The sequence below is a fragment of the Corvus moneduloides genome, chromosome 28 (assembly GCF_009650955.1).
Source record: "Corvus moneduloides isolate bCorMon1 chromosome 28, bCorMon1.pri, whole genome shotgun sequence".
Classification (NCBI taxonomy): domain Eukaryota; kingdom Metazoa; phylum Chordata; class Aves; order Passeriformes; family Corvidae; genus Corvus; species Corvus moneduloides.
Genome location: NC_045503.1, coordinates 759658 through 773872, shown reverse-complemented (window position 1 = coordinate 773872; position 14215 = coordinate 759658). Strand labels below are relative to the sequence as shown.

Genomic DNA, 14215 nt, shown 5'->3' with positions numbered 1-14215 from the left:
CCTCAGGGCATCCCAGGGACCCGGGGCACCCGCTCACCCAGGGATAAGCCCCCCTGTCTTGCTGTGCTTAAGCACCTCAGAGCCACTGTGGACTCAGCCGTGTGCTGGGGCCGTGCTGGCCTTTGCCATCAGTGAGGGTGCCGGTGACACTGGCTGTGCCCCGAGCTCCGGCGGATGGGCAGATGGGGTCCCCCGGAGCTGCAAAACCACTCTGGGGACCCCTGAGGACACGGCACCATGTCACCACCACCCAGCTCCCACCTGGCAGGAAACACTGGCAAGGCGTAAGCCGCGCGTTGGTGTGCCCCAACAACCCTGTTGCGGTGACCCCAGGGCTCACAGCCGGCCCCCTCCTCTCACCAGCCCTGGCCAGGGGCCTCGGGGGTCCCACTGCTACCCATCCTCCCACCAGCACAATTCCAGCAGCTCTCTGCCACTGGCACCTCTGGGAGTGTTAGGGCGGGGGGCAGCGGGCACAGCCCCTAAGGGACAGTCGAGCAGGTGACCTGCGACAAGCTGTTGAAGCCACGGTGCAGCAGCACAAGCCAGTCCCAGCTGGGGCTGGATCAGGTCACCTGTGCCTGGACCTGGCCCAGCCCTGCACGCAGCGGCCCGAGGGAGCAGGGCAGGAGGGTGCTCCCATGCCCCCACAGAAATCTCCTCTCTGGCAGAGGCTTGGCAGCCCCACAGTGCTAAGGAGGGCACGGCATGGCACGGCACGACCGAGGCCCCGGCAGTGCCCGACTCCAGCATGAGGCAGCCGTCCAGCTTATCTCTTTACTCACAATACACCCGTGCTCTCGGCGCCGGTGCATCTCCCGGCATGACCGGCGGCGTGCCCCGACGCAGCTAAAACATCCCCCCAAGTACTCCCTACAAAACTAGAGCTTTCTGTTCAGTTTTGTTTAAATCTGCAGCATTAAAAAAAAAAAAAATTAATAGTAATGGCAAGGGGAGGGGCTGTGGAGAAAGGAGGTGTCCAACTGGGGTGTGATGGGTGGCACAGTGGGATGCCTGAGCCTCAGCCAAGTCCTCAGCTGATCTTGGTGCCTCAGAGAGGCAAAGGGGCTCTCCTGTAGTGCTTCCCCCCAGCCGTGGGGTCCTGCCAGCACCCCGACTCACTCCCCTGACACCACCAGTGCTGGGTCAGTGTGGGGAAGACGCAGCCTGGCATCCCTGCCCAGTGCCAGCTTTGGTCCTGCTGAGCACCCACTGTCCTCCCCCACGGCCACGGGGCCGAGCCAGCACCGGGGGCAGGAGCAGCAGCCGGGGGGCTCGGAGTGGAGCGTTCATCAAATGGGCTGCCAGGTCTTGTCAATGGTCTGAATGTGCTCCTTGGCTTTCATGCGGAGCGAGGCGATGCTGGAGCTCCTCTGGTCCACCTCCTCCAGTGGGTACTTGTCCACAAAGGGGGTGCCGCACTGGTAGGGCGCGGGGGCCATGGGCTGCATGCCCTGCGCCATCGGTGGGGGGGTGTTGAGGAAGGAGTGCCCAGCGTAGGGGGGCTGCAGGGCCTGCGGGGCTCCCATGAAGCCGGGGATGCTGTGGACTGTGGTGGCGCTGGAGATGGGGGACGTCAGCCATGGGTCGAGCGGGAGGGAGTTGCTCATGGGCCCCACGTTGGGGGTCATGGGGGGCCGGTTGAAGGAGAGCACGGGGGTGTCGTGGAGCTTCATGGAACTGGCCTCCATCTTCTCCTGCCGCCTCCACTTGGCTCGTCGGTTCTGGAACCAGACCTGCAAGGTGAGAGCCAAGGTGAGCTCACTGTGCCCAGCTGGACCCTTGCAGTGTGCCCCACATGCAGTGTCCCATGCAGGGTGTCCCATGCAGGGTGCCCCATGTCTCTGCCCCAGGCAGAGTGCCCCGTTCTGCAGTATCCCATGTGGGGTGCCCCACAGGGAGTGCTTGAGGTGGGGGTGTCCCATCCCACAAGGGCTGCCCTACAGGGCTCCAGCAATCCCAGCACCTCTGCCAGACCTCTCCCACAAGCCCCAGAGACCAAGGACATCTCCAAGGTATGGAAAGTGAGAGGTGTAAGCACACAGCCCCTTTCTGCTCCATGGGAACATGCACCCTGGCCCTGCAGATTCCCAGCAGTCCATGGGACAGTGCTATCTGACCTTCCCAGCCCCTTGGTCACAGCTTTTATAAGTTAAACAGCCACAGTTGCGCCAAGACCCAGCAGGAATGACAGGGACCGGCGGCCCAAATGCAGCGGTGACGTCAGGCCCCATGGGAATTGCTCATTAAAGTGCTGATCCTCCTGTCCCCAGAGCAGCACAGGGCACAGGGTCTGCTGCAGGAGGCAAAGGGGAGGAAAGATGAATGGCTGGGTGGGAAAGGGGAGGGTTCTGTGGGCTGGTCACGGCTGTTGGTGGACACTGGGCTGCACTGGTGCAAACTGCATGTCCAGAGAAGGGAACAGAGCTGGGGAAAGGGCTGGAGCACAAGTTGGATGAGGAGCAGCTGAGGAAGCTGGAGGGACTCAGCCTGGAGCAAAGGAGGCTCAGGGGGGACCTTCTGGCTCTGCACAACTCCCTGACAGGAGGGGGCAGCCAGGTGGGGGTCAGGCTCTGCTCCCAGGGAACAAGGGACAGGAGGAGAGGGAACGGCCTCAAGCTGTGCCAGGGGATGGTTGGGTTGGATATTGGTGGAAACTTCTTCCCTAGGGCAGTGGTAGAGTCCTCATTCCTGGAGGGACTTACACGACATGTGGACGTGGCACTTAGGGACATGGATTAGTGGTGGCCTTGGCAGTGCTGGGGAACAGTTGGACTGGAGGGTCTCAGAGCGCTTTTCCAACCTGAACGAGTCTGTGATTCTGTGAAACTGGCTGTTGCTCAGAGAGCTCAGCAGAGGCGTCTGTATGGTCTGGATCCCCACAAAAAAGGCTGCATTGTCTTGACTGGGGCTGAGGCCTGGGGAATTCAGTTCATTTGTATGGGAGTTACTCCTTTGGTTCACAGGGTTTGTCACTTCAGCTTCCTGACCCCTTCTCCCTTCATGATTTCACCCCTGATTTCAGTCCAGGCATGGTGGGGAGCAGACTGGTGGGACCCCAGGCTCTTCCCAGGCTCTGCTGTCCCTCCATGAGCCTTTTGCTGCAGCCTAAGGTGCAAAACATCCCCAGCCCCGCTGCCCTCCTGATCCGCTCCAACAAGATTAAAACCCTCAAATACATGAGGATCTTGTGCTTTCCCAGCCCAAAAGACCTGGAAGGAGCCACTATCAGCCAAGGTGGATTTTTTGGCCACTTTCCCGTGTGATCAGCAGGAGGGATGGGAGCAGCCACCACCAGAAGGGGCAAACGTTTCTGAAAATCATCTCTGTGCCCTAATGGAGCCTCTGGCCTATGGGCCCAACTGGGACCTTGTGGGTCAAACTGGGACCCCATGGGGGAACAAGGTTTAGCCATTAAACCCTTTCTCTGTCTTTGTTGGGAGCAGCTGGCTCTGCAGAGATGCCGCTCCCACCTCGAGCAATGGGGAAACTGAGGCACAGAAGGAGGCACTGGCAGTAGAGCTGAGAGCTGAGCAGAGCTCTCCAGCACCTTTGGGACCCTCTGACACTGCCCAGGGACAGATCCAGGGTGCTGGGGTGCTGCCCTCCCTACCTGCACTCGGACCTCCGGCAGGTTGACCTTCATGGCCAGCTCCTCGCGGCTGTACACGTCGGGGTAGTGGGACTTCTCGAAGGCGCGCTCCAGCTCGTGCAGCTGGTACGTGGTGAAGGTGGTGCGGTTCCGCCGGTGCTTCTTCTTGGGCTGCTCCTCCTCGGCAGCGGCTGGTGGGGTGCCCTCACCGTCCCCTGGCTTCCGCAGCTCACCCAGGTCCCCCTCGCACTTATTCAGGAACATGGTGGCACCTGCAGGGGCACCGCAGAGTCAGAGGGGTGTGGGGTCTTTGGAGCCCACGTGTCCCCAGTCCAGAGACGGACAGACAAGTAAATGGAGGGATGGGAAGATAGGGTGGCTCTAGGAACAGGTTATGCAAAGTCATAATCCTCTCTGCCACAGCAGAGGATCCCAGGGCTGGGGTGTCCTGGGGGCTGATCCACAGCCCTGGGGACTGACCCAGCATCCAAAGGGCGCCTCACGCTTGGCTCTGCTATCAGATGCCACCAGGCCAATGAACCCACTCGTGCTAAAAGTCAGATTTCCTCTAAAGTGGAGAATTTTATGCAAGTGCCATCACAGAGAGCCGACCTGATCTCTCTCTGCCCTGGCCTGGGGGGGACCAAGCCTAGGTTAATTTCCTCCTTCCTGCCCAGCTCCTCTTGTCCAGCCTCTTCCATGGTGAAGGCTGGCCCTGGAACGCTGGAGGACCCAGTGTCAGTCCCCAGGCTGGGCGGGAGTGACCTGGCACTGTCCCCCGGCTAATAACCATTTTGGTGACGCTTATAAGCATTTTCAACCCTTGCAACGTTTCATCTTTAAGCTTTTTATCCGGCATCTGAAATCTTCCTGCAGTATTTGCAGAGGATTAAGGGTCTCTTTCCACCATGAGGATGTCGGCAGACATGGAAATGGGGCAGAAAACCGTAATCCTGGGGCAAGGGGAAGGCAGCGCATTGCCCAGACCCGCCAGCAAAGACTCACCTAATGCCTTAATGGGAGTGGGGAGAGAAAAGGAGCGTGGGTTCATGCTGGGAGGGGGTAAATGGGGGTCCTAGAGGGCAGCAGGCAGGGGGTGGGTGTCAGGTGTTGCCCAGGCTGTGCACACAGGGGTGTCTGTGTGGGGGTGCCCATGTGTGCCGTGGGGATGTGCGCAGTGTGCCCGCGGCGGCCGCGTCTGTGCCTGTACCCGGGTGGGTGCCCAGGGGTGCTCAGGGGTGCTCCCAGTGAGGCACAGGTGTGTGGGGGGGTGTGCAGTGGGCTGAGCATGCGGTGGAAGGTGTGCAGCATGGGCACAGTGTGGGTGTGTACGTGCGGGGATGGGGCTGTGGGGGGTGTTTGTGCCACACGGGAGCAGTGCTAGGGCACAGTGCCTGTGTGCCGTGCACGCAGAACACGCGGCACAGTGCGTGTGCACAGCGCTCGTGCAGGGTGTGCACAGCACTGTGGGTATGCAAGGAGCACAGTGTGTGCGGGGCACAGCACGGACCCCTGCACGGGAGCTGTGGGCACACGGTGCAGTGTGTGCAGCTGTGTGTGGAGTGTGTGCAGTGCCCACGGCACATGCAGCAGCGGCGCATGCAGAGCCGCTGGCACACACCGTGCAGTGCAGCACATGCAGTGCGTGCGTGCGTGTGGCAATGTGCAGTGCCTGTGCAGCGTGTGCTGTGTCCATGTGCAGTGCACCCAACACGAGCAGCGTGTGCCTGGTGCTGCTGTGGTGTGCTCAGAGCGTGTGCCACAGGTGTGTGGTGTGGGCAGTGTGCCCAGTGCAGTCGGTGCATGCCTGGGGACTGTGTCTGCAGTGTGTGCAGCATGTGCAGCGTGTGTGCAGCATGTACAGTGTGTGTGCAGTGTGTGCAGTGTGTGTGCAGTGTGTGCAGAGTGTGTACAGTGTGTGTGCAGTGTGTGCAGTGTGTGTGCTGTGTGTGCAGCATGTGCAGTGTGTGTGCAGTGAGTGTGCAGTGTGTGTGCAGCATGTACAGTGTGTGTGCAGTGTGTGCAGTGTGTGTGCAGTGTGTGCAGAGTGTGTACAGTGTGTGTGCAGTGTGTGCAGTGTGTGTGCTGTGTGTGCAGCATGTGCAGTGTGTGTGCAGTGAGTGTGCAGTGTGTGTGCTGTGTGTGCAGTGTGTGCAGTGTGAGTGCAGTGAGTGTGCAGTGTGTGTGCTGTGTGTGCAGTGTGTGCAGTGTGAGTGCAGTGAGTGCAGTGTATGTGCTGTGTGTGCAGTGTGAGTGCAGTGTGAGTGCATTGTGTGTGCAGTGAGTGCAGTGTGTGTGCAATGTGTGCAGTGAGTGCATTGTGTGTGCAGTGAGTGCATTGTGTGTGCAGTGAGTGTAGTGTGTGCAGTGTGAGTGCAGTGTGTATGCAGTGACTGCAGTGTGAGTGCAGTGAGTGCAGTGAGTGTGCAGTGTGAGTGCAGTGAGTGTGAGTGCAGTGAGTGCAGTGTGTGTGCAGTGTGTGTGCAGTGTGTGTGCAGTGTGTGTGCAGTGTGTGTGCAGTGTGAGTGCAGCACAGCATGTGTGCCTTTGGGAGCTGCAAGCCCCCCTGAAGCCCCACGGCCCCTCACAGGGTGTCTGTAGCCCTGGGGGCTCTGGGTCCAGCCCAGCAGTTTCAGGGAGCTTCAGGGGAGCTGCAAGTCAGGACAGAGGTGTTGGGTGCTGCACCCTGGGGTGCCCTGAGGCAGAGGTGGGGGGGGCTGGGGGGAACAGGGACCCTGTGATCACTGTGTGGGCATCACAGTGTGTCCTGGGGCTGGGAACACAGGGAGGGGATGGGGTCCCCCACTGCCATCCTGCTCGCACTTACCTGCTTCTCATTTGTGCAGCTCCACACCTGCAAGGAGAGGAGAGAGGGGGGCTGAGCACCCAGAGCACCTTCCTGGGGCACAGACCCCCCAAGGGACCCAGCATCCCATCAGGATCCCTGTCTGCCCTGCCCAGCCATGTCCCACGGTCCCATGGAGCAATAGGGGGGAGCTGGAGCTGGGGGGGGGGAGCTGGAAGGAGCTGGAGCAATGGGAATGGGTGAGATGGGCCCTGGGGGGGATGAGTGAGAGAGGCTGGGAGGGCTGGGGATAAGATGGGGCAAGCAGGAGGAGAGAAGAGGTGAGGCAATGGTGGGGGGACAAGGATGAGATGCAGAGATGGAGCCCCATGGTTCAGCCCCGACCCCATCAGAAAGCAAAGGATGCAAAAACTCCCCAGGGAGCAGCAAACTCCGACCTGGGAGCACAGATGAGCCAAAACCAGCAAAACACCAGAGCAGCAGTGACCCAGCAGCAGGGCGGCAGCACCGGACCCTGCGGGATGGGGCCAAGGGCTGGACCCCCACCCCAATCTGCCTCAGCCTGGTCAGGGGCACAGATGTCCCTGAGTGGGGAAGGGGGGACCATTACAGATCAGGCTGGGAGGATATCAGCACCAACCACCCCATATTCCCCATCCTCCAGGGACTGGCCTCAGAAATCCCAAGCCTTTCCCACCAGTGTTTGGGAATCCTGCCTGGAAACGGGCCACACTGAGCTGGGGGCGGGGGCACTGCTAAACTCCGGCTCCCGAAGGACATCTTCCTGCAGCCACTGTCATGCTGGCAGCAATTTTTGGGTTTAAGCCCTTAAGCTGCAAACCTGCGCTGGCAACCATTAGGACCCAACACCTCAGGAGAGTTGTTCCCCCCACTCTCCCTGATGCATCAGCCCATGGTTTTCCTGTGGGGGCTGCTAGCCAGGGGGAGGTAAAGACGCCCAAAAAAGCAACAGAAACGACACTGAGCCCTGGTCAAAGTGGGTAAAAAACCTCACTTCCTCAGTACTGCAAAGCAGCAGAACATCAGTGAGGACAAGTGGCCGCAGGGGATGTGGAGGAAACAGCCCAGGGACAGCCCCCACTTCCACTGGCACCCTGTTCTTTGCCTTTGGAAGCCCATCTGGGTGCCAGGATTTGGTTCCCTGGGCTCAAGCTGCCTGGTATGGGCGGTAGGAGCATGGGTGGCTCCTGCCCCTGGCCCTGTGTGATTCGGGGCCAGTGACACTGGCAGGCGCCCGCACCTGCTTCTGAGTCCCCAGGAAAAGGTGCCAGCCCCGTCCCCAGCACCAACCCCAGGCACACCCTGGGGACACCCACTCCCTTTCTCAGCATCTTCCCTCAGCGCTTTGTCCCGAATTGGAAAAAAACGGCGTTACCTGCTGGGCCCAACTCGGCTTTTCCAGGAGTATTTAACTTTGCTGGTCCCTCCCGGGAACCAAACAAGCGGCTCAACCTCACCAATCTCGCAGCTTTGGCAGCCAAAGTTGCCTCTAGTCTTCTTATTTGTCACAGAACCGCCGTGCTAAGGCTCGGGAGAATCTTTATTTAGTGTTGCAGATGTCACCAAGGCACCGCAGATTGGAAATGAGTCCAAAGGATTAAGACGAGGTTATTAATTGGAGGCCTTCCCCTTTAAGAATGATTGACAGTTACTTTCTGGACAAGTAATTGCTCTAAATGTCCCCCCAGCACGGGTCCGGGGGGGCAGCGGCGGACAAAGCCCCGAACTGCCTTCCCCACTCAGATTGTCTCCCCACAAAGGCGTCCTGCTGGAGTTTGCCGTGTAATCCCCTCATTACGGGCGAGGAGAAAGAATTAGAAACAGGGGGAGCGGAGAAGAAAGGATGGAGGGGGAGGGGGCAGGATTTCCTTGGGCTGCGGAGGCTCTGCCCCAGGGATGGGGTCTGGGCCAGGCACCCCAAGCCTCGGTGGGATGGGGATGCTGCGGTGGTGGGTGTTATCCCCCCTGGATAGGGATGGCGAGCCTGAGGGTGGCCCTGTGACAGTGTGGGTGGCCCTGTGGCTCCCAGTGATGCTGCCTGCAGAGCCCTGCCCATGTGGGGAGCAGAGATGGGAACAGGTGTGGGGACAGGAATGGGGACCAGGTATGGGGTCCAGTTGTGAGGACCCAGGGTGTGGACACGGTCTGGGGACCTGCTCTGAGGTGTGGCTGTGGGCCCATGTGTGAGGACCAGCCACAGAGACCAGGCCCCCTGAACACCCTTGGAGACCTGGTATGAAGACCAGGCAGGGGGAACACTCATGGGGACCAGAGCGGGGGACCAGGAAGGCGGGCCAAGTGTGGGGAGCAGCCATGGGGATGAGTCATGGACATGGGACTGAGCACCGGGGCCAGGCATGGGAACACCCTGTGGGGACCAGCTGTGGGATCCAGCCAAGGGGACAATCCCTGGGGGCTGCCCATGGGCCCTAAGGGGCATGGGACAAAGGCAGCCGGGCTGAGGGGCAGACTACCATCCCTCTCCTCCCCACTCCCACTGCTGCCCCTGGGCCCCGAAGAATGATGGAGACATCATGGTGGGGGTCCTGGGCTGTGCCGGGGGATTGCTTGGTGCTGCCCACAGCCCCTCTCCTGTGGGGTGGATTTTGCCCTTTTCTTTCTTTGCTCACTTTTACTTTCTCTCAAAACCATCTTCCTGCCACCTGCAGCCGCTGCCGCCCCCGGGCCTGTCTAGGCTTCCTCCCACTCCCTTCCCCTCCTTGCCACAGTTCCCCTTTCAGATGGCAAATGCCACTGTGGGGGTTTTGGACCCCAGCACCCTGTGCCAGGTGGCTGCTGGCCCCTGAGTGGATCTGTGCCATCCCCACCAGAGCTGCTGTTGGCAAGACCCCGCAGCCCCCTCTGTGTCCTGGTGTGGGCCCCAAGGCCATCCCATTGTCCCCCACTGGGGTTGTGCAGCTTCACCTGCCCTGTCTGACACCTCTTCAGGGTGACACAGGACAGTGTGATGTTGTCTTGGGGATGGCACGTCACCACCCTGGGGACAGTGTGCCACCACCCCAGGGACAGGCTGGCACTGCCCCGGGGACGGCAAGGCCACACACCAGGGATGGTGTGACATGTACAGGCAGGCCATGCAGCCCCTGGGGATGGGGGGACACCCCCATGCCATGCAGCGCTGCAAGAGAGTGCAGGGGAGAGCAGGGAGGTGCTGCCTGTGGGGGTACTGGGGACATCCCTGGGGCAGCGGTGGTTTGTGGGGCCAGGGGTGCAAACAGGCACCTGGACCCCACTCGCCCGGGTGCCCGTGCTGGCCACTGTGACGAGTGCAGGAGCCGTGTACTCCGCACTGATGGCCCTCGACAGCCCTCCCCAGGGTGCCCCACTGGCCCGGGGGTGCAGGGAGGTCCCCAGGGTGCCGGGTTTGGGGGCGGGGGACTGCCCAGCTGCCCGGCCCCGGCGCTGTGTGCGCCGTGCCGGCCCCGCGGCCGCCGCAAGGTGCTGCCGCGCCCGGGGGGAGGCAGCAGGCTGATTTGCCAAATGATTATAATTGCCTTTTAGGAGCAGATAGCAAATTGATTTGCTTCCTTGTCCAAGGCCCATAATCGCTTCATCACTTTAAAATATTAATGCTATACTTCTTTGCTAGTTTCCCAATTACCCTAATTGAAGGCAAATTGGTTAAGAAGGTGCAATGCAGAGTATCAGGGGGTTTAGTTCACTCAAATGACAGTTTTAAACCTCCCTAATCCTATTAGCGCGCAAAGCTGCTAACGCTTAGAGACGCTGCGTCAGCTTACTGGGGCGGTGGGGCCGGAGGCGGGAGTCGGGCCGGGGAGCGGCCGGGGGCCACCGGCCTCACGTGACCAGCTCGGCCGGGGATTTATCACTTTTTTAGTTCATTAAGAGGCCTTGGGCAGGCGGGGAGGCAGCAGGGGTGACCCAAAAGGGTGCTGAGCGGGAGGCAGGTGGCAGCGTGGGGAGGGGGGGGGGCAGGACGATTAGCCAAGGAGACCTGGCGGAGGGTCCTGACCCGAATCCCAGCTGGCGCTGGGAGTCCCCATGCAGCCCCACTGGGAACACTGGGAGAGGGCAGGATGGGGCCCTGATGTGGAGCAGGGATGGAGGACTGAGCTGGTGGTGGCAGAGCTCGCTGGGGACCTCAGTGCCACCATCCCAGCAGCTGGCACTTGGTGGTGAGCCCAACCCTGGGGAGAGCAGCGATGTGGGGTGGGATCAGCATTGTGCTGGGCGCCACAGCTGCCACCACCATGTCAGGGACCTGGTGAGGGACTGGTGTGGCACAGACGGTCCCATCCCACAGGTAGGGTTTGTGCCTGAAGGGAGATCTTCTAAGTTCTGAAGAAAAGCTGGTGAACGGGGGTGGGAATGGTGGCAGAGACAGCAGGGATGGATGAGGACGGCAGGCAGAGTGGTGCCACCAAACGTCAGGAGGCTGCCCGGTGTCAGGCCCAGACGAGCCTGTCTCACGCTCCCTGGGATGCTGCAGCAGCCACCAGCCCCTGGACTGGTACCCGGAGGGGTTCCAGGGCGAACTGGGCATCTCGTGCATCCAGGGACCTCCTTGCTCCGTGTGCTCCAGCCGCGGCGGCTCAGCCCGATGGCTCTGGTGCCAGCGCTGAGCTCGGTGACACAGCTTCCAGCCCACCTGCGCTGGATCCGGCCGCCCCCTCACAGCCCGGCCACCGCGGCCGTGGGCAGCCCGGACGGGGCCGTCCCCGCAGCCTTTCCGGAGCAGATGGCAGCGGCGTGGGGAGGACGGAGGCGGCTCAGCGCGTCCTTCCTTTCAGGCACACACAGCGTGATTCCCGGCGGCTCCGGCTCCGGCGGGAGGTACCGCTGGGGCCAGCGCTGGCCGTACATTTTACACGGGTTCAGCGAGCTTAGTCCTCGGGGACAGGCGACTCAGGAAGATTAGACCTCGCTAAAATAGGCAGGTATTAGTGATCTCAGCAGCCCCCGGCCTTCCGGCGCGGCGGCATTTAAGCCAGCGCTGCTGCCGAACGCCCAGGAGAGAGTCTCTGGCGAGGCAAGAGGCAGCCGAGCACCCTGGCCCAGCCAAAGGGATGCCCCTGCTGCCCGCACTGGCAGAGGATGCTCGAGCACGGGAGTAAATGCTCCACCCCCCCTCCCAGTGCTGTCCCCAAGGGATAGCCAGGGTGACTACTGACCCCCGTGCTTGGGGGCTGCTGCAGAAGGGGGGGACGGACCCAGTGGCCAAGCATCCTGGGCTGGTTGGTGGCTCAGGGGACATGGGATAGCCCGGCTCCAGCGCTGTCATCACGTCCCCTCACCGACCAGGACAGGGATTGTGTGGGCGCGGGAGATGGCAGGACGACCAGAATGGTGCCGGCAAATACTGTGTTTATTGAGCCAAATGGTGCACGGCGCCAGGGCTGCTGCGGGGGGTAACAGTGTCAGGGACCTGCCCCACTGGAGGCTCACACCAGGAGCATCACGAGAGGGACCTGACCATAACGGCTGGAGGGGACCCAGGCATTCTGCACCCCAGCACACCCTGGGAAAACAACTGGGAATGGTTTTGGGGAAGAAAACCCACGCCCAACAGGTGTATTGGGACCCCCACCCCAAGTAAAGGCATCCGGAGCCTCCGCATGCCGTGGCTCCCGCGGACAGGGGCTGCCGGTGTCGCTGCTACATCAGGGCGCACTTCTCCTTCACCTGGTCCACGCCGCCCCGCGCGCGGTCCCGCAGCGCCGGCAGCTCCACCTCCCGCAGCTTCGCCAGGAAGGCGAAGGCTCCGGCGCTGCCATCCTCCTCCTCCTCCTCGCTGTGCACCATGGCTGCCAGGTCCTGCGGCAGCTCCACCGCGCCTCCGGCCACATGCACCTGGGCATCGTCCCGCTCGTCCTGCACGCGGGTGGGAGAGGGTGTCGGGTGGGGACAGACACGGCGCCTACCGCGGTGGAGCGGGGGACAGGGGCAGAGAACAGCCGGTCCCAGGGTACTGGGGGACACGGGGGGATTTCAGGACTGTCCAGTGCCACACTCGGACGCGGGATGGACAGTGGGCGGCAGATGGCCAGACGGAGACAGTGGCCGTCTGCTGCCCTCTTCAGGAATCCCTCCCATCCAGGGGATCACGGCAGCCGTGGGCCTGGGGCTGCTCCGGGTGATGCAGGGTCAAGGGGAGCCCCCAGGTCCCACCGCAGACAGGCTGGTTCTTACCTGGGTGAGGTGGTACTTATCCCGCAGGTGCATCCGCACCGTGGCCCGCTCTGCCTTCCTCCGTGCAAACACCTTGTCCCGCTCGATCCTGCAGCAGGTGCCACACCATCACCCCCCTCACCGAGCCCCCCCCCGGACCACCCCGACATCACCCTGGTCTTTCTGCAGAGCAGGTCCAGGGCAGGAGGGAGGAGAAGGTCTGAGACCCACAAGAGGGTAAAAAGGGGGGCCCGGGAGCAGGAGCCACATCCTGCCCACCCAGCCCCAGCACCCAGATTCAGAGGTGATGAAGCCATGAGGGCACCCATTTCAGGGACTCGCTCCCCCTGCAGCCTCCCATCTCCCTGGTGCTGAGCCGCTGGGTTCCCACAGCACCCAGTCCTGGGGAGGTGGGACCTTAATCCAATCCCCTGTTGACCCTGCATCTCTTGGCTCCAAGGGTGCTGGGCTGCAACTACCCTGGGGCTCTGACACCTGGGGGTTCCCCTTGTCACCTGTGGTACACAGCCCTGTGCCAGCACCTCTGTGGACCTCCCATGCTGGGGAGGAGAGACTGAAGGGCACCTGCTCTGCACTTTCTCTTGCCCCAGCTGCCTCCCCGTCCCTGTCCTGTGCCACCCTGGGGAAAGCCCACAGCGGGTGGGATCTTCATTCTGGTGTGTTGGGGGACCCTAGTGACCCGCCCAGCCCCAGCAAAGCCTTACTTCTCCTCCAGCAGCTGCCGCTGGTACTCCTCAAACTCCTCGCGGGCCACGCCGCTGGGCGGTGCAGCTGCCTTGTCATCCTTGGGGGCCCCCTTGGGTGACTCGTCCTTGCCCCCCTGGAAGCTCTTCAGGGCGGCCGTGAAGAAGGAGGCCATGGTGGGTGGTGGTGGCAGCTCGTGCCCCAAGGTGCCCACCCGGTCCCAGTGCCTGCAAGGTCAGTGGGACCAGCCCCAGGAGCACTGTGGATCAGGGGCGGATTAAGGCATTAGGAGGGGAAGCCACAGCCAGGGTGGAAAGACCTTCCCTTCGCTGCACCCAAGGGTGCTTGCAGGGAACAGTGACAGTGCAGGGGGACAGCAAGTGCTGCCCCATCACAGTGATGGGGAGGTGGAAGGAGTCATCAAACTGCAGCAGATGCTGCGTCAGGCTGAAATACCCCCCATTACATGGATCCCAATTTGGGACAGCACCCATGGGGCCAGGGCCAAGCCCTGGGGAGAGCCCCATGCCGTGGGCACCCAGAACCACACAGACAGGGGATATTGGAGGTGCAGGAAGTCAGCACAGAGGAGACACAAGAGGATTAGCTGAAAAAACTCAATCGAGGGTCGAAGGACTGGCAGCAGACGAGGCGGTGGCGGATGCACACCCACCCGCACGGCAGCCTCGTGCCCCCGCTAATCCCTGCTCCACCGAGACTCGAGATTGCTTGGGAGCCTGCGGGACCGGGGGCTCCCCGCTGCTGGGGATGTGCCCCACGCCTGTAATCTATACCAAACAATTCCCATACAGCCTCTGATTAAAAGGCTGTAATCCCCTGCTGCACAGAGCCCTGACGGGAGAGGGGCTGGATGGCATGGGGGGCTCTGAGGGCCAGAACTCCTGGCCCCCCCCAAAGCCTTTCACTGGGCTTTGTCAGGC

The 14215-nt window shown here is 61.8% G+C and overlaps 2 protein-coding genes across 2 annotated transcripts; both read right to left on the bottom strand.

Moving 5' to 3' along the window:
* Positions 1 to 763: 763 nt before the first annotated feature.
* On the bottom strand, positions 764 to 10366 carry RAX2 (retina and anterior neural fold homeobox 2). Its single transcript, XM_032092896.1, has 4 exons — positions 7795 to 10366; positions 6420 to 6446; positions 3614 to 3864; positions 764 to 1736 (listed from the first exon to the last, which is right to left on the bottom strand). Exons 3-4 carry the CDS (start codon positions 3854 to 3856, stop codon positions 1293 to 1295), a joined length of 687 nt encoding a protein of 228 aa, XP_031948787.1. The 5' UTR covers positions 3857 to 3864; positions 6420 to 6446; positions 7795 to 10366; the 3' UTR covers positions 764 to 1292.
* A 1379-nt stretch (positions 10367 to 11745) lies between these two features.
* Positions 11746 to 14164, bottom strand: LOC116436028 (complexin-3-like). Its single transcript, XM_032092897.1, has 3 exons — positions 13295 to 14164; positions 12591 to 12678; positions 11746 to 12272 (listed from the first exon to the last, which is right to left on the bottom strand). The coding sequence occupies exons 1-3, from the start codon at positions 13447 to 13449 to the stop codon at positions 12057 to 12059; spliced, it is 459 nt and encodes a 152-aa protein (XP_031948788.1). The 5' UTR covers positions 13450 to 14164; the 3' UTR covers positions 11746 to 12056.
* Positions 14165 to 14215: the final 51 nt, after the last annotated feature.